General features: G+C 35.8%; 3 protein-coding genes across 9 annotated transcripts; all 3 read right to left on the bottom strand.

Annotated features, from left to right (window-relative positions):
* Positions 1 to 49: 49 nt before the first annotated feature.
* On the bottom strand, positions 50 to 11,643 carry LOC112712210 (transportin-1). Of its 5 annotated transcripts, none has more exons than XM_072203923.1 (31): positions 11,213 to 11,643; positions 10,935 to 11,073; positions 10,428 to 10,668; positions 9,697 to 9,984; positions 9,040 to 9,129; positions 8,872 to 8,949; positions 8,693 to 8,773; positions 8,304 to 8,354; positions 7,777 to 7,862; positions 7,611 to 7,677; positions 7,466 to 7,522; positions 7,306 to 7,335; positions 7,162 to 7,221; positions 6,934 to 7,047; positions 6,525 to 6,638; positions 5,643 to 5,741; positions 5,194 to 5,319; positions 5,019 to 5,093; positions 4,764 to 4,835; positions 4,488 to 4,598; positions 3,762 to 3,845; positions 3,544 to 3,651; positions 3,179 to 3,280; positions 2,916 to 2,978; positions 2,752 to 2,826; positions 2,011 to 2,082; positions 1,813 to 1,937; positions 1,353 to 1,404; positions 1,205 to 1,273; positions 1,062 to 1,121; positions 50 to 795 (listed from the first exon to the last, which is right to left on the bottom strand). In XM_072203923.1, the coding sequence occupies exons 3-31, from the start codon at positions 10,608 to 10,610 to the stop codon at positions 712 to 714; spliced, it is 2,676 nt and encodes an 891-aa protein (XP_072060024.1). In that variant the 5' UTR covers positions 10,611 to 10,668; positions 10,935 to 11,073; positions 11,213 to 11,643; the 3' UTR covers positions 50 to 711. The 5 variants fall into 5 exon arrangements, with proteins under 5 accessions (XP_072060024.1, XP_072060025.1, XP_029145080.1 ...); XM_072203924.1 differs by having other exon boundaries at positions 10,929 to 11,073; positions 11,213 to 11,568; XM_029289247.2 differs by lacking the exon at positions 11,213 to 11,643 and having other exon boundaries at positions 10,935 to 11,202.
* Positions 11,644 to 11,895: 252 nt separating this feature from the next.
* Positions 11,896 to 15,643, bottom strand: LOC112712214 (uncharacterized). Of its 2 annotated transcripts, XR_003157724.3 has the most exons (4): positions 14,493 to 15,643; positions 13,897 to 14,079; positions 13,061 to 13,149; positions 11,896 to 12,440 (listed from the first exon to the last, which is right to left on the bottom strand). XR_003157724.3 is itself a non-coding variant. In XM_025765038.3 (3 exons), exons 1-3 carry the CDS (start codon positions 15,150 to 15,152, stop codon positions 13,126 to 13,128), a joined length of 867 nt encoding a protein of 288 aa, XP_025620823.1. In that variant the 5' UTR covers positions 15,153 to 15,414; the 3' UTR covers positions 12,814 to 13,125. The 2 variants fall into 2 exon arrangements, 1 of the variants encoding a protein (XP_025620823.1); XM_025765038.3 differs by lacking the exon at positions 11,896 to 12,440 and having other exon boundaries at positions 12,814 to 13,149; positions 14,493 to 15,414.
* An 868-nt stretch (positions 15,644 to 16,511) lies between these two features.
* LOC112712212 (V-type proton ATPase subunit B2) lies at positions 16,512 to 21,479 on the bottom strand. 2 transcript variants are annotated; one of them, XM_025765035.3, is made up of 15 exons: positions 21,340 to 21,479; positions 20,673 to 20,734; positions 20,407 to 20,462; positions 20,182 to 20,280; positions 19,894 to 19,953; positions 19,509 to 19,620; positions 19,225 to 19,433; positions 18,903 to 19,034; positions 18,632 to 18,769; positions 18,244 to 18,394; positions 18,079 to 18,161; positions 17,643 to 17,690; positions 17,475 to 17,528; positions 17,278 to 17,361; positions 16,512 to 17,177 (listed from the first exon to the last, which is right to left on the bottom strand). In XM_025765035.3, exons 2-15 carry the CDS (start codon positions 20,725 to 20,727, stop codon positions 16,992 to 16,994), a joined length of 1,467 nt encoding a protein of 488 aa, XP_025620820.1. In that variant the 5' UTR covers positions 20,728 to 20,734; positions 21,340 to 21,479; the 3' UTR covers positions 16,512 to 16,991. The 2 variants fall into 2 exon arrangements, with proteins under 2 accessions (XP_025620820.1, XP_025620821.1); XM_025765036.3 differs by having other exon boundaries at positions 21,111 to 21,437.

The following is a 21,479-nucleotide window of genomic DNA, read 5'->3' as shown; positions in this document are numbered from 1 at the left end:
TGAACAAGAGAAATTAAGCTATTTAGTACATAATACTTATTCAGTTATGTGGCACAAAATTCAATCTCTAATATGTCAAAATTTTGGTCCTCTTCGCTGAAGGTTAAAAATTGTTCAACGAAGTATACATAAGTTCAGATATTTATTGTCTCAAATCAAAAATCAAATGCTGAGTTGCCTAAGGCAACACAGCTGAAATCTTTTTCAAATTGAGTTACAAATTACAAACAATGTAATAAATAAAGACGTTGAAAACTACTGTAGCCAGATCACATAATAACCCCCCAACCCTCTCTCTTAATCCCCATCTCCCTCCTCTCTTTGGTGGTACAAAACTGTGTAACAAAGGCACAAAAAAAACCTATTAACTCAAACTAAAACATTTGAAAAACTGTGATGACGAACACAAGGGTCTAGTAAAAATCCTAGCCTTTTTTAGTTAAGGCTTTTAACTATAAAGACAACAAAGAATCAAGCATTTCCGAAAGGTTGAAAGTCATCCCCTGTACATTTCCCGTGGGAAACACCATCCAATGAGGTCTTCAAGGCCTTCGAAACGGCAATAATCATCAAACCTCAAACGAATTGTATGAATACTGAGACCCCTGACTGAAAACTTGGACTGAGAATAAGCTCCTGCTTAACATGATTCATGACAGCAATATATAGCTCGACAACACACATGACCAACAATGTCAATGCAGACGTAAATTATACTTGATATTTCGAAAGCTTTTCTTTTATCGGGGGCTCCAAAGCAGACATACACTGGTCCCATGCTCCGTTACGCAGCATCTATAGCATATAAGATGGAACATTCCTTACCAGTTAGTTCATGTCCTCTTGATATGTAAATTTCATTTAGGAAATCAGGATTAAAAAATGAAACTGTTAAAAAATAGCAAATTTTACACCAGAGGGCCACAGACAAAGAACTCTACCAAGATGGTGAAAAGTGCTACTCCATAAATTTATATCTTCATTTTTGATAAAATAAAAACTGCAGCTTCCATGAATTTATTCCTAAGCAGATGGATTCTTTTCAGATACGCAACACTAACCTGTTTATATCCATGCAAAACCTGGCAGACTTCATTGTGTAAATCTTCACTCCTTATTTCCTATAGAAAGAAATAGAGTTTTATTATACACACCCAGAAACCCTGGAAAACTTTGAATTTTAAGATTAGCATGCAATACATACATGCCAACTTGCTATGGCTGTACACATATACACAAGTGAACTTAGAGCTCCAGAAGGATTAGCTTTGACCTGAGAACAAACAGAGAGCTCAGATATTAACTTTCACAATCTACACGTAAAACATTCACTGCAAATAGGAGGAACATACCATAGCACATAGACCTCTAAAAGCGTCTTCTTTCTCAACATCATCCCGTATCCTGCAACAAATCCAGGGAGCTAAATCAACAAACATGATATCTTACAGAGAAACAGTGGACAATTAAGCAAAAGCATGCCCAATTCCTAAAGTAAAGATATTCTGTAGACACACTTTTACTCTTTTATATGTTGTGCGCTCTATATACCAAGAAACTATATATCAAGAAAGGACCAAGGTGCCACCATTTACCAGTTTCTAAAGCATCAATAATTCAATATCAGATCTTAAGACAAACAAATAAAGCCAAATGCCTAGTTCAAGAAAGAAATACAACCATAGCATCTATATTCTCTATATAGTGATTACACCTTTGTCAGTTAAAGTTATAGCGCACAGAAAAAACAAAAGATATTTGTTAGGGGGATCATGGATGCAAGTCACGGGCAACGGAATTTCAACGACTTACATTGACAGAGCAGTGCACCAAGGTTGCATGAAATGCTCCATATGTGGAGATACAAGTTCTGGACAGACCCATGCAAGCCTCCCTAGTGTTATTGCGCTGTTTTCTATGAGTGATTTGTTGAGTCCCTAATAAACAAGAAGACAATCAGAAACTATACATGAATGCAAGGTTTATTAAAGAGTGTGATTAGAAAATTACCTCTGCATGCTGAAGAATTGGGACAAGGCATGAAATTACAGTTAAAACAATGGGAGAAACTTCCTGACGAACCTGACATAAAGATCATAATTTATGTCAACAGATCTATCTAAAAGATAAATAACTATGAAATAGTTAATGTCAAAAGCTATTCACTCTAATAACAGATGGAAACTCATGGTCGAAAAAAGAAACCACATAGATATAAATATCAGATAACAAAATTTGCAGAATATTTGAGCTGAGACTCCAATGCCAAGTTATAGGAATCTATTCCAAAACAAGGAGCTGGAGCAATTGTGATTTCTTCAAAGATATCCAAAGCCTAATGTCTAACAATTGTGCCATTCAACTATTGGTCAGTTTAGATAAATAACATGCTTTCCGAAATTGTCGCATATCACAGAAAGTTTAGTGAATGCATAAAACTCTGACAGACCTAGATAATCCCCAACCATCTAAAAAAATGCCTATTAAATATATAAATAGATTGAAATACTCTCCAGAACTAAAACAATCATATTGCTATGAAATTTCATAAGACAAAAATACATAAGCGGAAAATTAAAGATAACAGCCAAATAGCAGTCACAAAGAGCAGAGCCATTTGTCCTAATTGGCTTTTGAAACAAACAGTTTAAAACTACATTATGCACATAACTCTGACTAAGCCAATTAGATTCCAGCTACGATACAGTTCTACAAGATTTAGTCAGAGTGTAGCATATAACATTAGCATACCTTAACTGCAAGTTCTCCAATAGCCCAGCATGCATTATTTGCTACTGAAATAGCCTCTTTAACCTTAGAAATTTCCTGTATAGATAACATAGTACATTAGTAACATAATTGAAAAAATACAACCACTCGGCTGAACCCTAAACTAATACCAGAAATACACATACCAGCTGCTTGGCTGCAGCCTCAAGAAACTCAGACAAACGAGGGTGCAAATGAATTGGGCATACCTAATCAAATTACAGTAGAATAATATCGTCAACAAAGATACAGAATAAAACTGTTCCATCCCAACCAACAACCCTATTTTAAAAAATAATAATACTAATAACAATAAAGAAGATAATTTGAGCCTTTCAAATGTGTCAAACAAAATATAAGGACCAAAAAGCCAATCCTGTTGGTAGCTTGAGTAATGCAAAGGTCTTACTCGAGCAAGGTCTCCAAGTAATGCAAAGGCACTTTGTCGAACATCAGGAGCGTCATCCACACAGCAATGCAGAAGTAGGTCCCTCAAGGAACATTGTGAAACCTGCAGAAGTGTGCATATCAAGGTGTCAAACAGCATAAGATGGGAAAGTCCAGAAGATGCAGAATTTGACCATTAAAAACTGAAACAAGATTACAAAATAACATAATTATTTTGAATGTAAATTCTGATGCTCGGAACAAAAAGTGAACAGGTGAAGTTAAATATCTAAAAAGCACTATATCATATTGGCGCCATGTATATGGCTGTCTTTGTAATAAATTTACAGAAGTAATTCAGCAATATATAGATTTTTCCATGGTTACCAGACTCTCTATTCCGCTGCCAAGACCCTCTGCTAGTCCTGATAGCAGATCAAGAGAGCATACAATGAACTCCTTGTCATACTGAACACCAGCTGCAACAGGATCAGCCTGAAAATAGAAGTATACACTGGACATGTTAGGAGAAAATATAAATCGCACCCATTACCTTCACATTAAACTGAATATTAATTGATCGAATCAATCAAAGCGACCATAACCTTTGCAAATTGTTGGGTCTGGATTATATTTATGCACCTCTTAAATACTGGTTCAGCAAATTGAGAGAATCCTGTGCCCAATGCCTGTTCCAAACAAAACACAATAATTTATATCAGATGCAAGGAAATGCATTGATGCCACAAAGATATCCCATATAAACCTTTAAGAATTATAGGAAAATTTCCTTAAAGCAGGTATAAATAGCTCTTGAGAATGATATCTTACAACTACTAGCAGAAAACACATATTTAGACAAAATATATGGACTAAACTTTCAGTATGAGAAATAAATTATTATAAAATGCAGCAGAAACCATATCATTAAGTTGACTGTAGTAGAACCTTGTATGCAAAAAGCAAAGGTGTAATAATGGAGCTTATTATCAACATAAATAGCACCAATAAGATGAATCAAATGTGGCCACAACTTTCAAAGCAACTGAAACTTAAACCAACAATTGTAATTCTGAAGCTGCTTGGATCATGCTAGTAATGATGGCAGTAAAGGAAAGTACTGAAATTGCCAATTTAGTTATTTTGATTTATTACAACCAAATCATGAAAATATTCAGAGATGCATGTGAGAACTGGAAATCAAAGCATACCGTAGAAGTTACAAAATTGACAGAAAACAGAGGACCTATACTGAGACATCAAAATGTGAAATAAATGTTTTCAAAGTACATATCAAAGTACATATCATATCAAAAAAGTGCGGTGCATACATGTGCTATAGATGTAAAGCATTCCAAGAGAGGAAAGAGATCTTTGTCTGAATTTGAAAGTTGCTGCCATTTCTCTATTAATGGTGGCATGAGAATGTCAAGATAAACAGGCTGCAAAACAAGGAAAGAAGCAAGTTCATATGGAAATGCATTAGACACAAAAGAATTCAAATATCTCGATAATAAATTAAGAAAAATAATCTAAGAGAAAAAGAGAAACTTCTACTTAGCGAAGGTTGCTTATCCTTCCATGGGAAGCTATTAAAAATAACATACCTGATTCAGCTCCCCACCAACAGCTTCAGCTAGAGTTCCAATGGCATCATATACAATTCTGAGATTTCGTCTCTAAAGTTTAGAACAAGAAATCACAATTGAAGATGTATGAGCATGCATGTGATGAGAAGAGGAAAGTGATATGATACAGTAACAATTAAGTGGTGTTCATCCCAATGAAGTTCAGTTTGCAAGAAACGTAAACAAGAATTGTGTATCGTCATTGCAATGAAAAGACGAATGTCAGAAAATAACCTGATATTTCCCAAACGCTAGCATCAGGTGCTTCAATATAATTTCTAATCGTGGTGCCAACTCTTCTGCAGCCTCCTGTTTGAAGTAAACCAAATGTGGGCCATACATAAAATTAAGTAAATTGGATAACTGAATATGATTCATTAGGCGAAAACAAACAGATTGTAGTCAGAACCTCTTCAAGTGTTGCAAAAGCTGAACAAGCAGCCTCTTGCACCCGCTTATTATCATCCAAAATTCTTCGAAGAAGACCCATAAGAACACTATCAAATTGGTCATAGCCTTTTGGGTGTCCAATACCCTAACATAGGCACATGTAAGAATTCAAACAATAAGAAAAATAACAACTAAATACACATATAACAGGTTCCATTATATCTATCCATTTATGTATCAACAAACATTGGATATCAATTCGCCAAGTATTCATCCTGTTTCTATTTTTTAATAAGTTGGCTAACCAATAGCACTTAAGGATCCTTGTAGAAAGTAGTTTTCTGATTTCAATTCAGAAACTATTTAACTATTATAATAATAATGATAATGATAATAATAACAATAATAAAAAGTGCCAAGGAACAGAGTTGTGTAACTGCAGGGGAGGGAACAGAAACTTATTCATACCTGAACAATAAATTTGCTAAACCGAGAGAGTGTCCAGCATGAAATACTTCGTATCAAAGGAAACTTATCATCAAGAAGGGGGATTAGAAATGCCACAATCTACAAATGCAGTATAATGAATTATTTTAATGCTTTGCATCAGTGAGCAAGAAATAAGTGATAAACTTAAGAGAATAAATTGAAAAGCTTTCATGAGTGAATAAGCATAAGAAATAAATAAATTAGATCATAAAATAAAACAAGGGTCCATCAGGACATCAGGTATGAATGCCAGTTAAGAGACTGGAATTTAACCAGCATCAAAAAAATGTTTTACCTCTTTTTAGCAAATGAATAAAATTCAGAAAACTAACATACAGACACTCACACACAGCAACATAATTGTGTGTAAATCAGGTAGCATGAAAGAAGAAACAACAACAGCACAAAGAGTTTTTCAGAGTGCAAGTTGTAATTTTTTAGTTTTTGGATAGGAGCAGCTCTACTAAGAGGGTAAATTTATCTAGAATGCAGCAAAAGTCTTAGTCAGCAAGTCAGGAGACAACCTATCAAAACAACAGTAAGCTACAAATACTGTAGACAGAAAATACAGAAACATTGGACTCATAAGCTCATTCAGTTGTGGATATAGGGACAAAGACACTTTTTCTGTCCAAATTCTTATATTTACTATACTTTCTAAAAGTAGAAACAAAAAATTATCCATTTGTGTCTGTATTTCTATCTCAGAGACAATCCAAACACCACCAAAGTATTGAAACAAAAATTACACAAACTGATGATAGCATGATTTAATCAAACTTCAAACAAGTTAAACTAAATTTTCCCACAATTACACCTTCTGCCAAGGATTAAAGTCATCAGAACCAAACAACAGAATACCTCAGCCAAATGAGGATAAAGACCATTGATGCAACCCTCTCCTATCGCCCCAAGAGCCAAGACAGCAGCTTCCCTTTCTTTCCAAGCATCATCACCAGCAGTTGACAACTTGGCCTGCACATAGCCACATATTCTTTACCAACTTAGTATATCTCAGAATGGAGTCATACATTGTACAGAATTAATAAAATAGTGCCTCCACGTCAAGAAGTAACTCTATTAGTTACTACGACTAACCAACAAAAGTGGTGGCTATCAATATCTCACATACATAATTACTTTCATATCAGATTTATTACATCATGCATATTCTGGATTGATGACTACCAGTTCAGCAGGACAACTCATTCTCTAGCCATTATGAGAATTTGAACCTGTTCCAAAATCACGATGACAAGATGTATATAACCTGAACAATAGGCATCAAAGTTGGAAGGATCTCATCTCCAAACACATTTGAGAGAATATCTAGAGCAGCAGCACTGCATTTCCGTAGATTCCATGTATTGACAACGTCATCATCCTGTAAACATGAGAGAAAGAAAATACATATTTAGATGAGGGAAATGTAGAGTTAGAATCGAAAATATTAATCAAATACTGAGAAAAGGAAAGTGAAGAATCAGATAAAACGTACATCATCATCGATTTCATCTGATCCATGAAACCTTGATACATGAAATCGCGGTTTAAGATCCTGTGATATTAACCCATTAAACGAGGAAAAAAGATAGTTTCAAACCAAAGAAGATCCGGTAACTCAATCAATAAGCAATTATACCTGGTCTCGATCTGGTTGAGATCCTTCTTCCTAAAAGGAAACAAAAAAAAAAGTAGAAATAAAAACTAATCCATGGCAAAAAGAATGATAAAGTTAACCAAAAATCGTTCTTTAATATATTGAGAAAAAAGACTTATTAATGAGAAGGAAAGGAGAGAACCTCAGCTTCAACAAGAGATTCGTCGTCATCTGCATAAGCCATGTTTGACAACAAAATCTACATGATGCAACAGATAAAGTTAATGACCAAACTCAAAGACAGGCAGTAAAGCAGTTATTAAGGAAACAAGTGTAACCACTTTTACCGGAATTAAACGAGGCAAGAATTCTCGTAAATTTTCAGGTGGCAGTTGAGCATCACAATATGCAGACCTGCAATATGAATTGTTAAAAAGAAAAGGAACCAAACGTCCAAATATTTAAATGGCAGAAATTTACTTGAGAAAATAACAACCACAAATAAAAGAGTACCAGAATTCACAGGCTTCGAGGGCAACTTCATCATCTGTGTCCTTGTTGACTTGTAACATGTACTCAATCACATTCCTTAAATGTGGCTGCAGTGCAGACGACAATTGTATCAGAAAAGGAGATGATACAGGTAGTATTAATTTTAAGGAAAAGTGGAAAACATCTGGCTATAGGCAAGACATTTAGTCCTTGCTTGTTCAAGTGGGGTGATTTTTTGTATCTTTTGATAGAAGAAGAATATCACTGAGACGAAGAGAAGATTAGAAATGTACTTAAGGAAAATAAAGCATAGATGCAACATAAGAATGTAAAAACATGGCTACATAGTTGGACATTAAACTTTCCAAATGAAATACATTATTTCTGTCATATAACACCTACCCCAAAAGTTTAATATATTAAGTGAAGTCTCATAAATGCTATGTTAACACTCATAAATTTTAAGCAAATAACAAATTCCCCACGTTATCTTCTAACATATTCTTATTAGCTAATAAAACTTCAGGGAATCAAAACAAGATGCTCACCTCTAAGAAAGATGGACGAACTTCAATTAGCTGGACGAACGCTGCACAAACCTGAACATCAATGTAAACTCGGATTGATTCATTGTTTCTAACATTGATCAGTAACAGTAAAAATCCACAACAAATAAGAGAAAAATCAAACAACTCCTTGCAATAAGCAGTAAAAAATTAAAAGGATAGCAACATAAAAAAAAATTAACAGGGTCTAGTGCTAGTCTTGACACTCCTTGGTTATAAATATAAAATTCACATACAACAAAGTAGAATATGCAGCAAACAGAGTGAAAGTTAATGACAAACAAAAATATACTGGATAGAGAGGAAGCATTAGATAATTCAGCAATAACGAAATTGAAAAATTAAAATGTATATCTTTGGTAAGAACTAACCAATTTCCGCACTTCAGAATTAGGGTCATTTGAAAGGATAAATAAACCTTGGAGATATTGATCCATGGATACGTACAAGGCCTATAAAAGAGTGATTAGATCATTAATACAATTGTAAACACCAATACTATATTTAATAACCACATAACTGAGGTGATAAAGTCTCTTAATATACTTACAGTAGGCATTAACATAATGTACTGATTTACAGAACCCAATGACAGCTTTCTTAATGAAGCATGAGGTGACTGGAAAAACTATTAAAAAAGGGGAAAATAAGAGGATTGAGGATAAAGGTACAGAAAGTACACAAAAACAAAACATAAAGAATAAAATACTGATGTTACCCGAAATAATCTGGGGAGAAATATGTTAATAGGGCGCTCTGCTAACCCAGGTACTTCAGCATCAAGTACTTGGGGAATATCCTCACAGATCTGCATCGGACAGACACAGGTGTTATTGGAAATAAATGTTTATGAAATTTGAGGTATTAGTTGCTGAAACTGGAATATCTCCAACTAGTTAAAAGCTCAGTAGTCAGTACATACACAACCTCTCTGCTCACAAGTTTAATATTTTAACTTTATGTATAGCATTAGCCTATAGCAAAAATGAAAAGCTGAAGGCAAAATTGCAAGAACTTAATTTGCAGGAAATCTCAAGAAATGACAGGACATCTCTGTTATCAAGCTTCTAAGCTAAATCTCATATGTGATTCAACATTATGGGTAGCAGGAAGGAAAATGATCAGCTAAAGAGAAACTGGATGGACATACTCTCACTTTAGTTATAGGTTTTATTTACACTTTTCATCTCTTCAGTTTCACTGATGTCCAACTTTTGGTCAGTTTAGACTATAACAAAGTCATTCTTATATTCTTCAAAAATGACTAAATCATCTCTATAGTTTCACTTAAGTCCAACTTCTGGTAACTACACAATAGAAATACCTCAATTTTCTTTGAAGATACATTATCCTGAATCTAAAATGAAGAACATACCTTGGATAATGCATCCATTGCACCTTCCATGTGACTCAAATCATTACTGTCCAAGCAAGTTACAAGGGCTTGCAACAATTCAGGCCAGCCTGAAACTCCACCTAATTGAACGACAACACTAATAATAGTTCCAGCAGTGGACCTTATGTGCCTATCTGATGCCCCAAGACACGGCAGCAACTCGGATTTCACATACTGTTGGTATGCAGGAAGCAACGATTTATATGTGCTTCTGAGGTTATTCTTCAGATAAAGACCCGCAGCTTGCCTAACCTCCACTGATGTTCCCTATTGAAAACCAAATAATCACATTCATCAACGAGTTCCAACGCTACTAGAGCTTATTTAGAACGTTCAAATTGAAAAGATTCCAACACAAACAGCCTATGCCATCACAAACATATATAAAAGTTCCATCATCCCAAAAACAACAGCAGGCGATCCTCATCATCCATTCACACCAAAATCAAAGCATATCAGTGAAATCCAAAGTGCATCCACCAATCAAAATTGAAGGCATAAAAAAAAAAAGCAACGAATCATTCGAAAAAAGATAAAAGGTCACAAAAGAAACAATACAATAAACCCTAGTATTTTCAATACCAATGCGAAATTAAGCACCACAAAAATTAGAACCGAGTCCAGCTGAGCATTGGAAACAAAAACCATAGTTAACACCAAAAAATTAAATTAAAAAAAAAAAGAGCTGAGAAGTGAGAATTGATGGAAACCTCAGCACGAGAGAAGATGAAGGCGAGGTAATTGTTGAAGTCGGGGAACTGAGAGTAGTGCTGAAGGTGCTGCCAAATCTGAGCCTTGTCAGCGGAAGAAGAATGCGAAATCTGCTGCTCGAGGAGGCCGCAGATCTCCTTGAACCCTTGCTCCTGTGGCTGCCACGTGGCAGTCGCCGCCATCGCTACCGGAATAAGGAGAGAACGGGGAGGGCGGCGCGGTGGTGGCGTTTGGTGGAGGCTGAGGAGAAGGAATGAAAGAGGAATTAGCTGGCGCAACGCAACGCAAAAACGAGGGCAGAAAAACGACACGAGTTTTTAAATAAAACGCAACGCCACCCCTTTGGCTTGTTTTGTTTGTTGCAAAACACAAAAATAATCTCAAAACCTTTTTGTTTCTGCCAGCAAAGAAGAGGGGTCAGATCAGGGTCTATCACTCTCTTATTCTCTGCCTACTACTACTATTACTACAACACTTACTACTATACTTACTCTACTTACTAGTACCTCTTTCTTGTGTTATTTTGGTATGGAGCCCTTCACTTTGCTTCATTGCTTCTTTGTTTGGGCTTTCTTATGCCATAGAATCGAAAAAACCCTCATCATATAATTCAAAAATCATATGCCCATCAATAATTGCTTCATCCTTGTCACAAAAAATAATATTATATATGCTATCAGAATTATTTTAGTATATAATTATATATATTCTATCTATGCTGGCTAGATCTTGATTCTTGAGTGAATAAACATTAAGAATGATACTGTGGCACTCATTCACAAACCTTACGGGGCAGTAGATATATCGTTATTGTGAGCAACATGTGTTACATGATCCAGAGGGCTATAGACCAAATTCAATACCCAAAATCAAGGCTTTATTTAACTGGTATAACAATTAACGATGTCGGCACCCAAAATCAAGGCTTTATGGATCATCATAATACTTTTGTAATCAGTGAAGCTAGGCGTCCAAACACACTGTGCGGACGCAGCTGCCTCTTCTTCATGCTGCTACTTCTTCCCCTTCTCCTTCTGACTCCTCCTCCTTCGATATCGTTGTCATCGTCTTCTCTCCTCCTCCTTCGATATCGTTGTCATCATCTTCTCGGTGCATATCACAAAAACTTTGGTATGCAACATTTTTTAAAAGACTACATATTCATAATATTGACTCACTTAACTAATAAAATATCTTTGCGCCAAAAATTTATGTACTATGCAAAATCAAAAATTTCTGTAATATATTAATAAATTTGTATTATGTTTTGTGCTATATCAATAAATTTCTCTGCTCTCCAAAAATTTTTGTACTGCAAAAACACGGAAAAAGAAGTTATAAAAACACTTATACATGAGCATCACTATTTTGTAATAATCACCATAGAAACTGAGTCTCAGCTAAATGGAAAATAAAGAAATTAAAATCAAATTGATAGTCCCCACACAAACAAATAACTAACTCATATTGGTAAAAGAAGTAAGTGTCTTGATTAAAGGCAACGGTAATCATTCACTATGAACAACACTAAAACATGGAATATACAGAGTTGAACATGCATTACAATGTTTGGAGCAAAAGGCACTATTCTATCGAGAGACCCCACTCTGTCAATACAACTTATTGCTTGTTCTTGGAAATCGGGAGTAAGAGAACCATCATCATCAATAGTTATTTTTCTTCCAATTCCATGTCGACTGTCATATGTACATTTCATAACATCTTTGTCCACCATGTTGATACTATTCTTTTAAATTTCTTTTAAGTTCCATTCCCAATGTACTGTGGAATAAAGACAGCGGAATGACACCAACATACAAATCACCATGAAAGATGCAGGACCCTGATTTTGTATGTACCGGCAACTGCTTTCTGTTCACATCCCAGCAGCAACAGCATGAGTCAGGGACTCCACATGAAAGAAAAACCACAGCTGCTTCAAAAACTCTTTTAAGTTTATGGTTTCATTAAAAGAAAATTCCTTGAATTACATCACCATAGGTTGCATAGTCCTGAGAATCAATCAAGTAGAATATATCAGTTAATGAATCAGTTACCAAAATATGCACTGCTTGTCAAACCTTTTTTTTTTTTCCTATTGTGCTTCTTTAACATTGATAGGGAAAAAAAAATCCCCAAAAGAAGAGACAGAAAACAACCAGATTAAACATATTAAACATATATTCGTAATGTTTAAGAAATAAGATGAGAAGGTTAGCTATTAGGCACAGTTCCCTTATATTGGTAATGTTCACACTAGAAGGTTTAATCAATAGAGTACATGCAGTAAATGCAAATCACAAAATAGCATAGCTTGTGTTTCTGCAGTGTATAATCTATCATGCTATTTAGTTTAGAGCAATCAACAGTTCCCAATTCCAAAAATACAACAAAAAGTAAATATTTTGATTTTGGACAGAAATTCACTAATCCTTTTACACATCTCAATTCATATGAAAACAACTGAATATAGTATTGCCAATTTGCCATTCGGCTAAGCTAAAACAGTACAAGTGTTCTTTATGGTTGTTATGGTGTATTTTTCCACATTCGGCCTATCTAGATACAATGTTGCATGTTGACATATCAACAAATGATACATCATTGTATCGCGATAACTGTAGTTCAGTACCTAAAGTTTAGAGTTCAGGATGACCATGAGCCATACAGTCCATTCCCAAAGTTTAACATCCAAAATCATCCTTTTTGTTTCTCCGCAGCCTGCATACAGAAATAAGTCGATACCAGTAAGGAAATGCATAGAAAAGCATTTATGAGACACTGAGCACACAATGCATAGAAAAGCAGGTAACTGAACAAAGCTAAAGGAAATGCATCCAGTCATCCAGGCTACATATAACACCAAGCTTGAAGAATTCTACATCGAAGCCATTTATCAGCATTCAATCACATCTTTTTTAGGATAAAATTCAATGGAATTTCAATAGTCAATAGCAGTACAATGGCAACTCCTGATAAAATTAAATTAGAGACACGTGTGAAATATAAGATTTTATCACCAGAAAACCCATTCATGAAACATCATAAGAGCTGTAATTCTCAGGTTAAGCCTAATAAAAGCTTCAGGCAATCAAGCTAAGAACTTCAAAAAACAATATCCATGGTAGCATTAGTTACGTCCTCACATATACCGACTAGCAATTACAATGATGAAAGCAAGCAAACACCAAATTTAAGAGACCAGATAAAGGATCAATCAATGAAGCAATCCATTATTCAAGTAACCAAAACCACTTAAAAGAAAACTACTATAAATTCCACAACAGCATCAGCTACTAGAGACTTCAAAACACAGACCATAAAATAGAATCTTAGACGACAATATCCACTCAAGAAGTTGTAAGTTGCAACTCACTAGATGAAATACATGCTAGTAGTAGCTAAATAGAAGAAATCCCATAGAATCTACCACAATTCAAATGAACAATGAGAATGAAAATGCCAGACCTTCTGCAGTTTCTGAAGAACAGAATTCTCGAAGGCTTGATGCCCAGCCCCAACCAGATTATTCATTCTATCAACTTCCACGGCCTTTGGTGCACTTGAAGAATCTGCTTTGGTTATGGGTTTGAGCGGTACGACCAGCAATGGATTAGCAAGGTGACCAATCATACTTCCTGTTGCATTAACCTGAGTAGAGCAGGAATTACAGACAAGAAAATAAATAAATAACACGAGCATTAAAACACAAACAGAAAGCAAACAACATTCAAGCCGTTAAACACTATCTAAAAGTAAAAACTACAATAAATTTCCACACGAGAGAGAGAGAGAGAGAGAGAGAGATTGGAACACACAAAAAAAGAAACAGCAACAACAATCAAGGCTTATACCTCCCAACATAGATGGATCAATCAACACCCTTGAACCCTATCCAAAAATAAAAATTTCCACTACATCATATCTATCATGAGGTCTTTTTCTCACAATTCCCCATGAATTCTTCATACTCTAACTCTTTTCTAATCACAATTAGAAGTATTCCAAAACCTTTTAAGAAAAGAAAGAAAGAAAGAAACTTGATCAATGGAATCGAAACTTACAGCTCCTTCTTTATTGGCCATGACAACAAGAGCAGAACCCTTCTTCTTACCACCCTTGATGACCACATCTTCCACTTCACCAAACTTGCTAAACAACTCCCTCAGCTTACTCGCCGAATAATCCTCGCCCGTTTTCTCCCACGAAACCTTCAGAATCTTCTCATGTTCCAACGCAACACTGCCACTCTTAGCCTCCGTCTTCTTAGCCGCCGGAGAAGCAGCAGCCTCAGGCGCCCCTTTCTTCGCAAGCATAGCCCTAATCCTCGCAATCTCTTCCTTGAGCTGCCTCGCGATCCTCTCCTCCTCTTCCCTGGCCTTCGCAGCAGGATCAGGAGCAAAGGCATCGCGTTCCCTCTGCTCGAGATCGGAGACCATCTTGCGGCGCTTACCGTCGCGCTGCTCCTGGCGGCGCTGCTGGTCGCGCTTAACGCGCAAGAGATCATCGAATAACTTGCGAGCCTTATCGTCCTTGAGAATCTCGTAGGAAGCTTTGAGGTTCTGGAAATTGGAGTGGGCGTTGGGGTCGTCGGGTCTCTTGTCAGGGTGAAGTTCACGCGCCTTGTTCCTGTAAGCTTTTGTGATGTCCTTTTCGGTGAGTTTGGCGCCTTCTTCACCCGATGGAAGCCCCAGCACATGGTAGTGGTCCACGTTTGCGTCCATTGTTGACGATTCCCGAGCGGATTATCTGATGGAATGTGGGTTTCTCTGCTTTTGCAAACCCTAACGGAACTCCAAACCCTAACCCTATTGGGGTTCGTTTGTGAGTTGGCCAGTTGGGGTTACGAAGAATACGACAGTCAATAAACTACGTCGAGAGAGTGTATTTTGCGTCACAAACTCACAATAATGTGGAATATATCTAAAAGTTATAAATAGCGATTTTGGCACCTAGAAAATCATGAATTGTGATTTTATTCCCTTCGAAATTGCTAATAGCTTATTTGCAAGACTATTGCCGGCTAAATTCCCATTTTGATCAATGACATTAACGCGGTTATCCATTTTGGTCTCTGAAATTTAAAATTATCTATACTGATCCTTCAGATTCAAGTTCAGGCATCAATGTGGTCCCTCAACTCTTTACGACGATAATTAGACAAACGGAATATTGAGATGACACTCTCATTGTCATGCTGAATGATGAGTAAACGACGTCGTTTATTTTTTGCGCCAAACAAGTCAGAAATGAAGAATAGTAGAAATAGAGAAGAAAAAAATACTTTATTAGCAACATTTCTGACTTATTTAGACGCCAAGGTAACGTGGCAAGGAGGGTGTCATCTTAGCACTCCATTTGTCTAATCATCGCCAGAAAAAGCCCTGAATCATATTAGTGCCGAACTTAAATCTAGAGGACTAATATAGATAATTTTAAATTTTAGGGACCAAATTGAATAATCGCGTGAATCTCAGAAACTAAAATGAGAATTTAGTCACTATTGCCACACTACTTTCAAGGTGTCTTGTGAGATTTTGAACTCACAAAATCGCTATTAACAATTTTGGTCTCCCTAAAATCACTAGATTTTAGTCATTTTTAACCATGTCCATATTACACTCAATTATTGAATTTTATACTACACTCAATTATTGAATTTTATACTGTCGCTTCCATAATTTTGAAAACACCATAAAATAACTGGGTATTATACCAAAGTTTTACCAATATCTAAAAAAATAAACGCTGAAATTCACCCTATTGAACCATTTTGTAGAATTCTACATATCTACAACTTTAGAGCCCATATTAAATTTGTTAACTATTATTCAATATCAATCTAAATTTGTTAACGCTTCTTTTCTGCTTTTTTCCCATGATAATATAAAGTCTCAAATTCACACTCCATTTCCATTCTAAAGCAGTCTTCAGTGTCCAAATTTTAAGAAGCTTGGGCATAAGCCGTTTGAATTCCGTTCCATGCGAGTACATTAACACAAACAGAAAGAAACAATCTAAGTGACACTGATTGAGTCCGGTCAAAATTAGCAGCATATATGGCTCCCAATCCCATTGTGGCATATTCCGAAACTACGAAGGTTGGTTTCCCTTATTAATCAACAAAAAATAGATAAATACATGTCCAGCTGACAACTATCCTCATTACAAACAAATACCCTAAATAATCATCAAATTACAAGATATAAATGAGATTCTAAAACATGCAACATACATTGGGAAAGCAGTCTACACAAAAAAGAACCAACCAACGACGGTGAACATCCCACAATTCAATCAACGCGCCATCCCAAACTAATATTTCCCCCACCATAGAAAAAATGGCATAGGAATCACAGTATCTATGGGGTCTTTCTTTCTGACTAACTCAACGGACTCGAAATATGAGGCACTCAAACAGACTCATCCTCTTATTATTTTAAGCAGGCTAGAGAGAAATATGGACTTCTGGGCGAGAAAGCAAATAAACAAATTAATTGCCGATGATAGCATAAGGAGCTGATTCTGCAGGAGAACAAGGTCTAAGAATTTGATATATCTCATCAGTTACCGGCATCACGGCTGTAATAAGCATCGAGGGTCTTGGCTGGAATACGATGAAGAAGCTCTCGGGGGAAGATCCGCAGCAAAGTCCATGCGAGATCTAGGGACTGGAAGATATTGCGAGTGTCATAGGCTCCCTGGGTGACAAACTTCCTCTCAAATTTGTCCAAGAATTCCAGATACAGCTGTTAATAAAAAGAGGCATTGAAAGGAATATCATTGGTACCACTTCAATGAAAATTTCACTTAATCAAAATGAAGTTAGAGAGGGAAAATAGTAGATACCAGATCCTCGGATGAAAGTGCTTCTTCTCCAACCACGGCTTTCATTGCCTGGACATCCTTTCCAATGGCATAATTTGCATATAGCTGAAAAGAACCAAGAAATGGCAATAAGGTAAACTATAAACATTAAAACTACTACATGTCTACATGGCTATAAAAAAGCGTAATTAGACTTGGACAAAAAATAATAAACAGACCTGGTTGGACACATCAGAATGATCCTTTCTAGTCATTCCCTCACCAATGGCACTCTACAGAGGTCACCAATGTTCAATCATTAGGTGCAAACTACTAAACTGGCTTTCTATTTAAGGAACATAACCCTTGGTAGCACCTTGATAACAAAAGATAAAACATCAAATTACCTTCATCAACCGAGATAGTGATGGAAGCACATTGATTGGTGGGTATATCTGCTCAGTTTTAAAAGGAATTAGAATGTCTAGTCTTGGTTTCAACATTGAATTCACAAAACAAAATCAACAATAAATGTAGATCATTGGAAATTGAAATAAGGCTAACGGTGTTTTGCTTCTATGCAGCAATGCAATGACAATTTATAACAAAAATTCCTGTAAACCTAACAAGTGAAGTCTATTTTACAGAATTCCACCTTGATGTGTCAATATCAAAATAAACCAAATAATTTTAGAGTTAAGACTGTAAGACAAATGAAAATGATAGAAATAGAATTTAGTTGAGAGAAACTAATAAGTGTCTCACATAGAGAATTATAACTTCACAATCAATTAACCTTCATCTACAATATTCATTACAGCCAAAAGCTTATACACAACCTACCTGTCTGTTATGCAACTGCCTGTCAATGTAAATCTGTCCCTCAGTGATATATCCTGTAAGATCAGGAGTTGGATGCGTAATATCTGTATGGAAGAATTCAAGAAATGCCGTCAGTTAGTGTTGAGGATTCATTATGCAAGTTGACCAATAAAGATTTTTCATTACCATCATTTGGCATGGTTAGAATTGGAATTTGTGTAATAGAGCCTTTCCGACCCTCAATTCTTCCAGCACGTTCATAAATTGTTGCAAGATCGGTATACATGTAACCCGGATAACCACGTCTTCCTGGTACCTCTTCTCTGGCAGCAGATACCTATATAATCAACAAGTGATCAATAGCTTGTGTCTGGCAAGTTGATTGAGAGATACATCGGCATTTTACAATTACTTCTCATAGTCCACGAGTAAACGAAAGAGATGAGCAAATGGTTGTACCAAAGCCTCTAAGGATTGTTATATACATACAGAATTACCCAAAAGAAAAAAGGAAAACGGTATCTCATTTTGCTTCCTTCTGCTTCCTAATAAATTATAGGTAAAGATACATTACCTCACGAAGAGCATCAGCATAAGAACTCATATCTGTGAGTATAACAAGAACATGCTTGCCACACTCATAGGCCAAATATTCAGCAGTAGTAAGAGCAATACGAGGAGTGATAATACGCTCAATTGTAGGATCATTTGCCTGCAGTAAAAGATGGTAGCAACAGAACAAACATTCTAAGAATAAGCTCCTCCTAGAAAAGTACAAAAATTACCACTAGATGCCTCATTTAAGGAGAGTTATATAACAACAGTATACTAGTTATTAAGATTACCAAATTAAGGAAAAGGGTCACTCTCTCCATTGAGCCATTTTCCTCAAAGTCACGTTTAAAAAATTGTGCAGTCTCCATGTTAACTCCCATAGCAGCAAACACAATAGCAAAATTGTCATCTTCTCCTCCATGCTGCACAAGACAAAATTTGTGAGAAAAAAGACCACCTTCAATAAGGAATGACATTAATAAGTTCATTGGTTAAGGGAGAAATAAAAATAGGTATGCCCAGCTGGAGCACAAAGCGTCATAATTTTTCAAAATTTATAATTGAACAACATTAATATATTGGATGCAATGCACTTATGTAAATCAGATATACCTCAAGAAGATTATCTGTTTTCTCCAATCGCTTGACTAAGCCAGCCTGACGGCAAATCTGTGCAGCAATTTCATTATGGGGGAGACCAGCAGCTGAGAACAGGGGGATCTTTTGACCTCTAGCAATAGAATTCATGACATCAATTGTAGATATTCCTGTCTGTATCATTTCTTCAGGATAGGTTCTCTCACTAGGATTGATAGAACTTCCTGCATTAATAGAAAATATTAGGGAAAAAGATCAGATATCAACACCAACTTGCAGAGCACCCTGGAAGAAAATACCTGATATGTCCAAGTAAGCTTCGGGTAATATTGGTGGGCCATTATCAATTGGTTTTCCAGAACCATTAAATATGCGCCCAAGCATGTCTAGTGAGACAGGAGTTTTCAACACCTGGAAAAACAATAGGGAAGAACTGACTCCAATGCAATAAAAGTAACACACAAAAGAAATTTAGAGAACAAGTTTATAACCAAAACTTTTATAGTTCCAATTCAATATCCAATACTCACGAATAATAATGTTTGAGACTTATAAAAAAGGGCAAGAAAAAGTGATCATGTAACATATAAGATTAATAACATGAAAAATTAACCCTCCAGAACAAATCATTGCAAAAGTACTTCAGCAGGAAAACCTTGTGAAAATAGCAAATATAGTTTATACCTCTCCAGTAAATTGCACTGTTGTAAATTTATTGTCGATTCCAGATGTACCTTCAAAAACCTGGTAAACAGATTAAGAAAAAGAGTTTAATAAACATTAACTTGCTGGCATACATAAGCATTTTTCGTTGAAAGAGGCATCCCTTAAAAATAAAACTACCCAGCAAGATAAAGCGGGCAAGGGAATCCTAAAATATTTAGGTTATGTATAAAAGAATGAAGAAGTACAGTTAAAGGCATCAAGTCAAAGATAAGAGACAAGTTCAACAGATGATTAGGAAGCACTCACCTGAACCACAGCCTTTTCGCCATCAACCTCCAGAACTTGTCCACGACGGGTACTCCCATCTCCCAAGCGAATATTAACAATCTCTTGAAATTTGGGTCCCTAATGCAGTTGATCAATAAAAAGTTTACTAGTCATGCCGAGCTAAAATCAGGACATCCTCAGTGGCAAACATAAAAGAGAAAACAATGTTCAATACGCATAATGGACACCACACAGTCATATTACCTTAACTTTATCAAGGATAACCAACGGTCCAGCGACTCCAGATACAGTTCTGTATTCTGCAAAGTTAGTCAACAAACATACAATTTAGAGGGAAACTCCAAGTTACCAATACTGATCGATAAATCAATCCATTCGCATAGCTTGCAAACTATATCTTTTCCTAAAGATGGCAAGCATTATATGAATACCAGTGTGTATAGACACTCACAGGAAATCCGATCACAAAAGAAAATTAACAAGATGGATAAATTAGACAAGATACATACCCATTCCTATCTCCAAGGTGCCCTCCTCATCCTGAAAGTTCTGATCCACTCCCATTTTGGAACTTCAAACAAGTAGACAAAACGCATATCATACAAAAGTCAATACATGCCAAAGTGTCAAACCAAATACAGAAAACTAAATTCACTTCATAGTATGCACTGTTTCCACTTTATGATTCCGATACAGCAAACGCACAAAAGATGAATTTAAAATGATAGTGACATTAACAAACATAAACACTAAAACCATCTTAATAAGCTTCAACAGTTTACTTAAATCTAACTTGAACCATCAAGATTACAATTCAATTGTGTGCCCAAAATAATACAAAAATCCAAGCCAAACGCCAGTAAATTAATCAAATTAAAATAACAAATAAAAAAATCCCCGTTCACATAAGAACAGCTAACAGATTTAATCTTGAAAATCGAACGCACCACGGGTCTTAATCCGCTTGGTAAATGATCAAAACGAGAGCAAGTTATACAATTTCATTACTCAAACCTCGTAGCAAATGGGGGAAAATTAGATCGATAAACGCGAAAATCGATTATAAAAAAGTGTGGGATCGAAGTTAACAGAAGCTAAGACAGTGACATGACTATGGAATCAGAGAATCAGAAGAAGAAGAAGAAAAAAAATGGATCCGAAATAAGACAATCATACCAGTTGTGTTATGAGATTTTCGAAAATTTTTCTTCTGATCTGAAGCAGAAGAGATTTGTGTGAGGGCGAATGAGTGCGGGACACAGATCTAATTTGCCAAAAAAATTTTAACAATACACGGGAAATAATATAATTATTTT

The sequence above is a fragment of the Arachis hypogaea genome, chromosome 9 (assembly GCF_003086295.3).
Source record: "Arachis hypogaea cultivar Tifrunner chromosome 9, arahy.Tifrunner.gnm2.J5K5, whole genome shotgun sequence".
In the NCBI taxonomy this organism is placed as follows: domain Eukaryota; kingdom Viridiplantae; phylum Streptophyta; class Magnoliopsida; order Fabales; family Fabaceae; genus Arachis; species Arachis hypogaea.
This window is presented reverse-complemented; position numbering and strand designations above follow the sequence as displayed.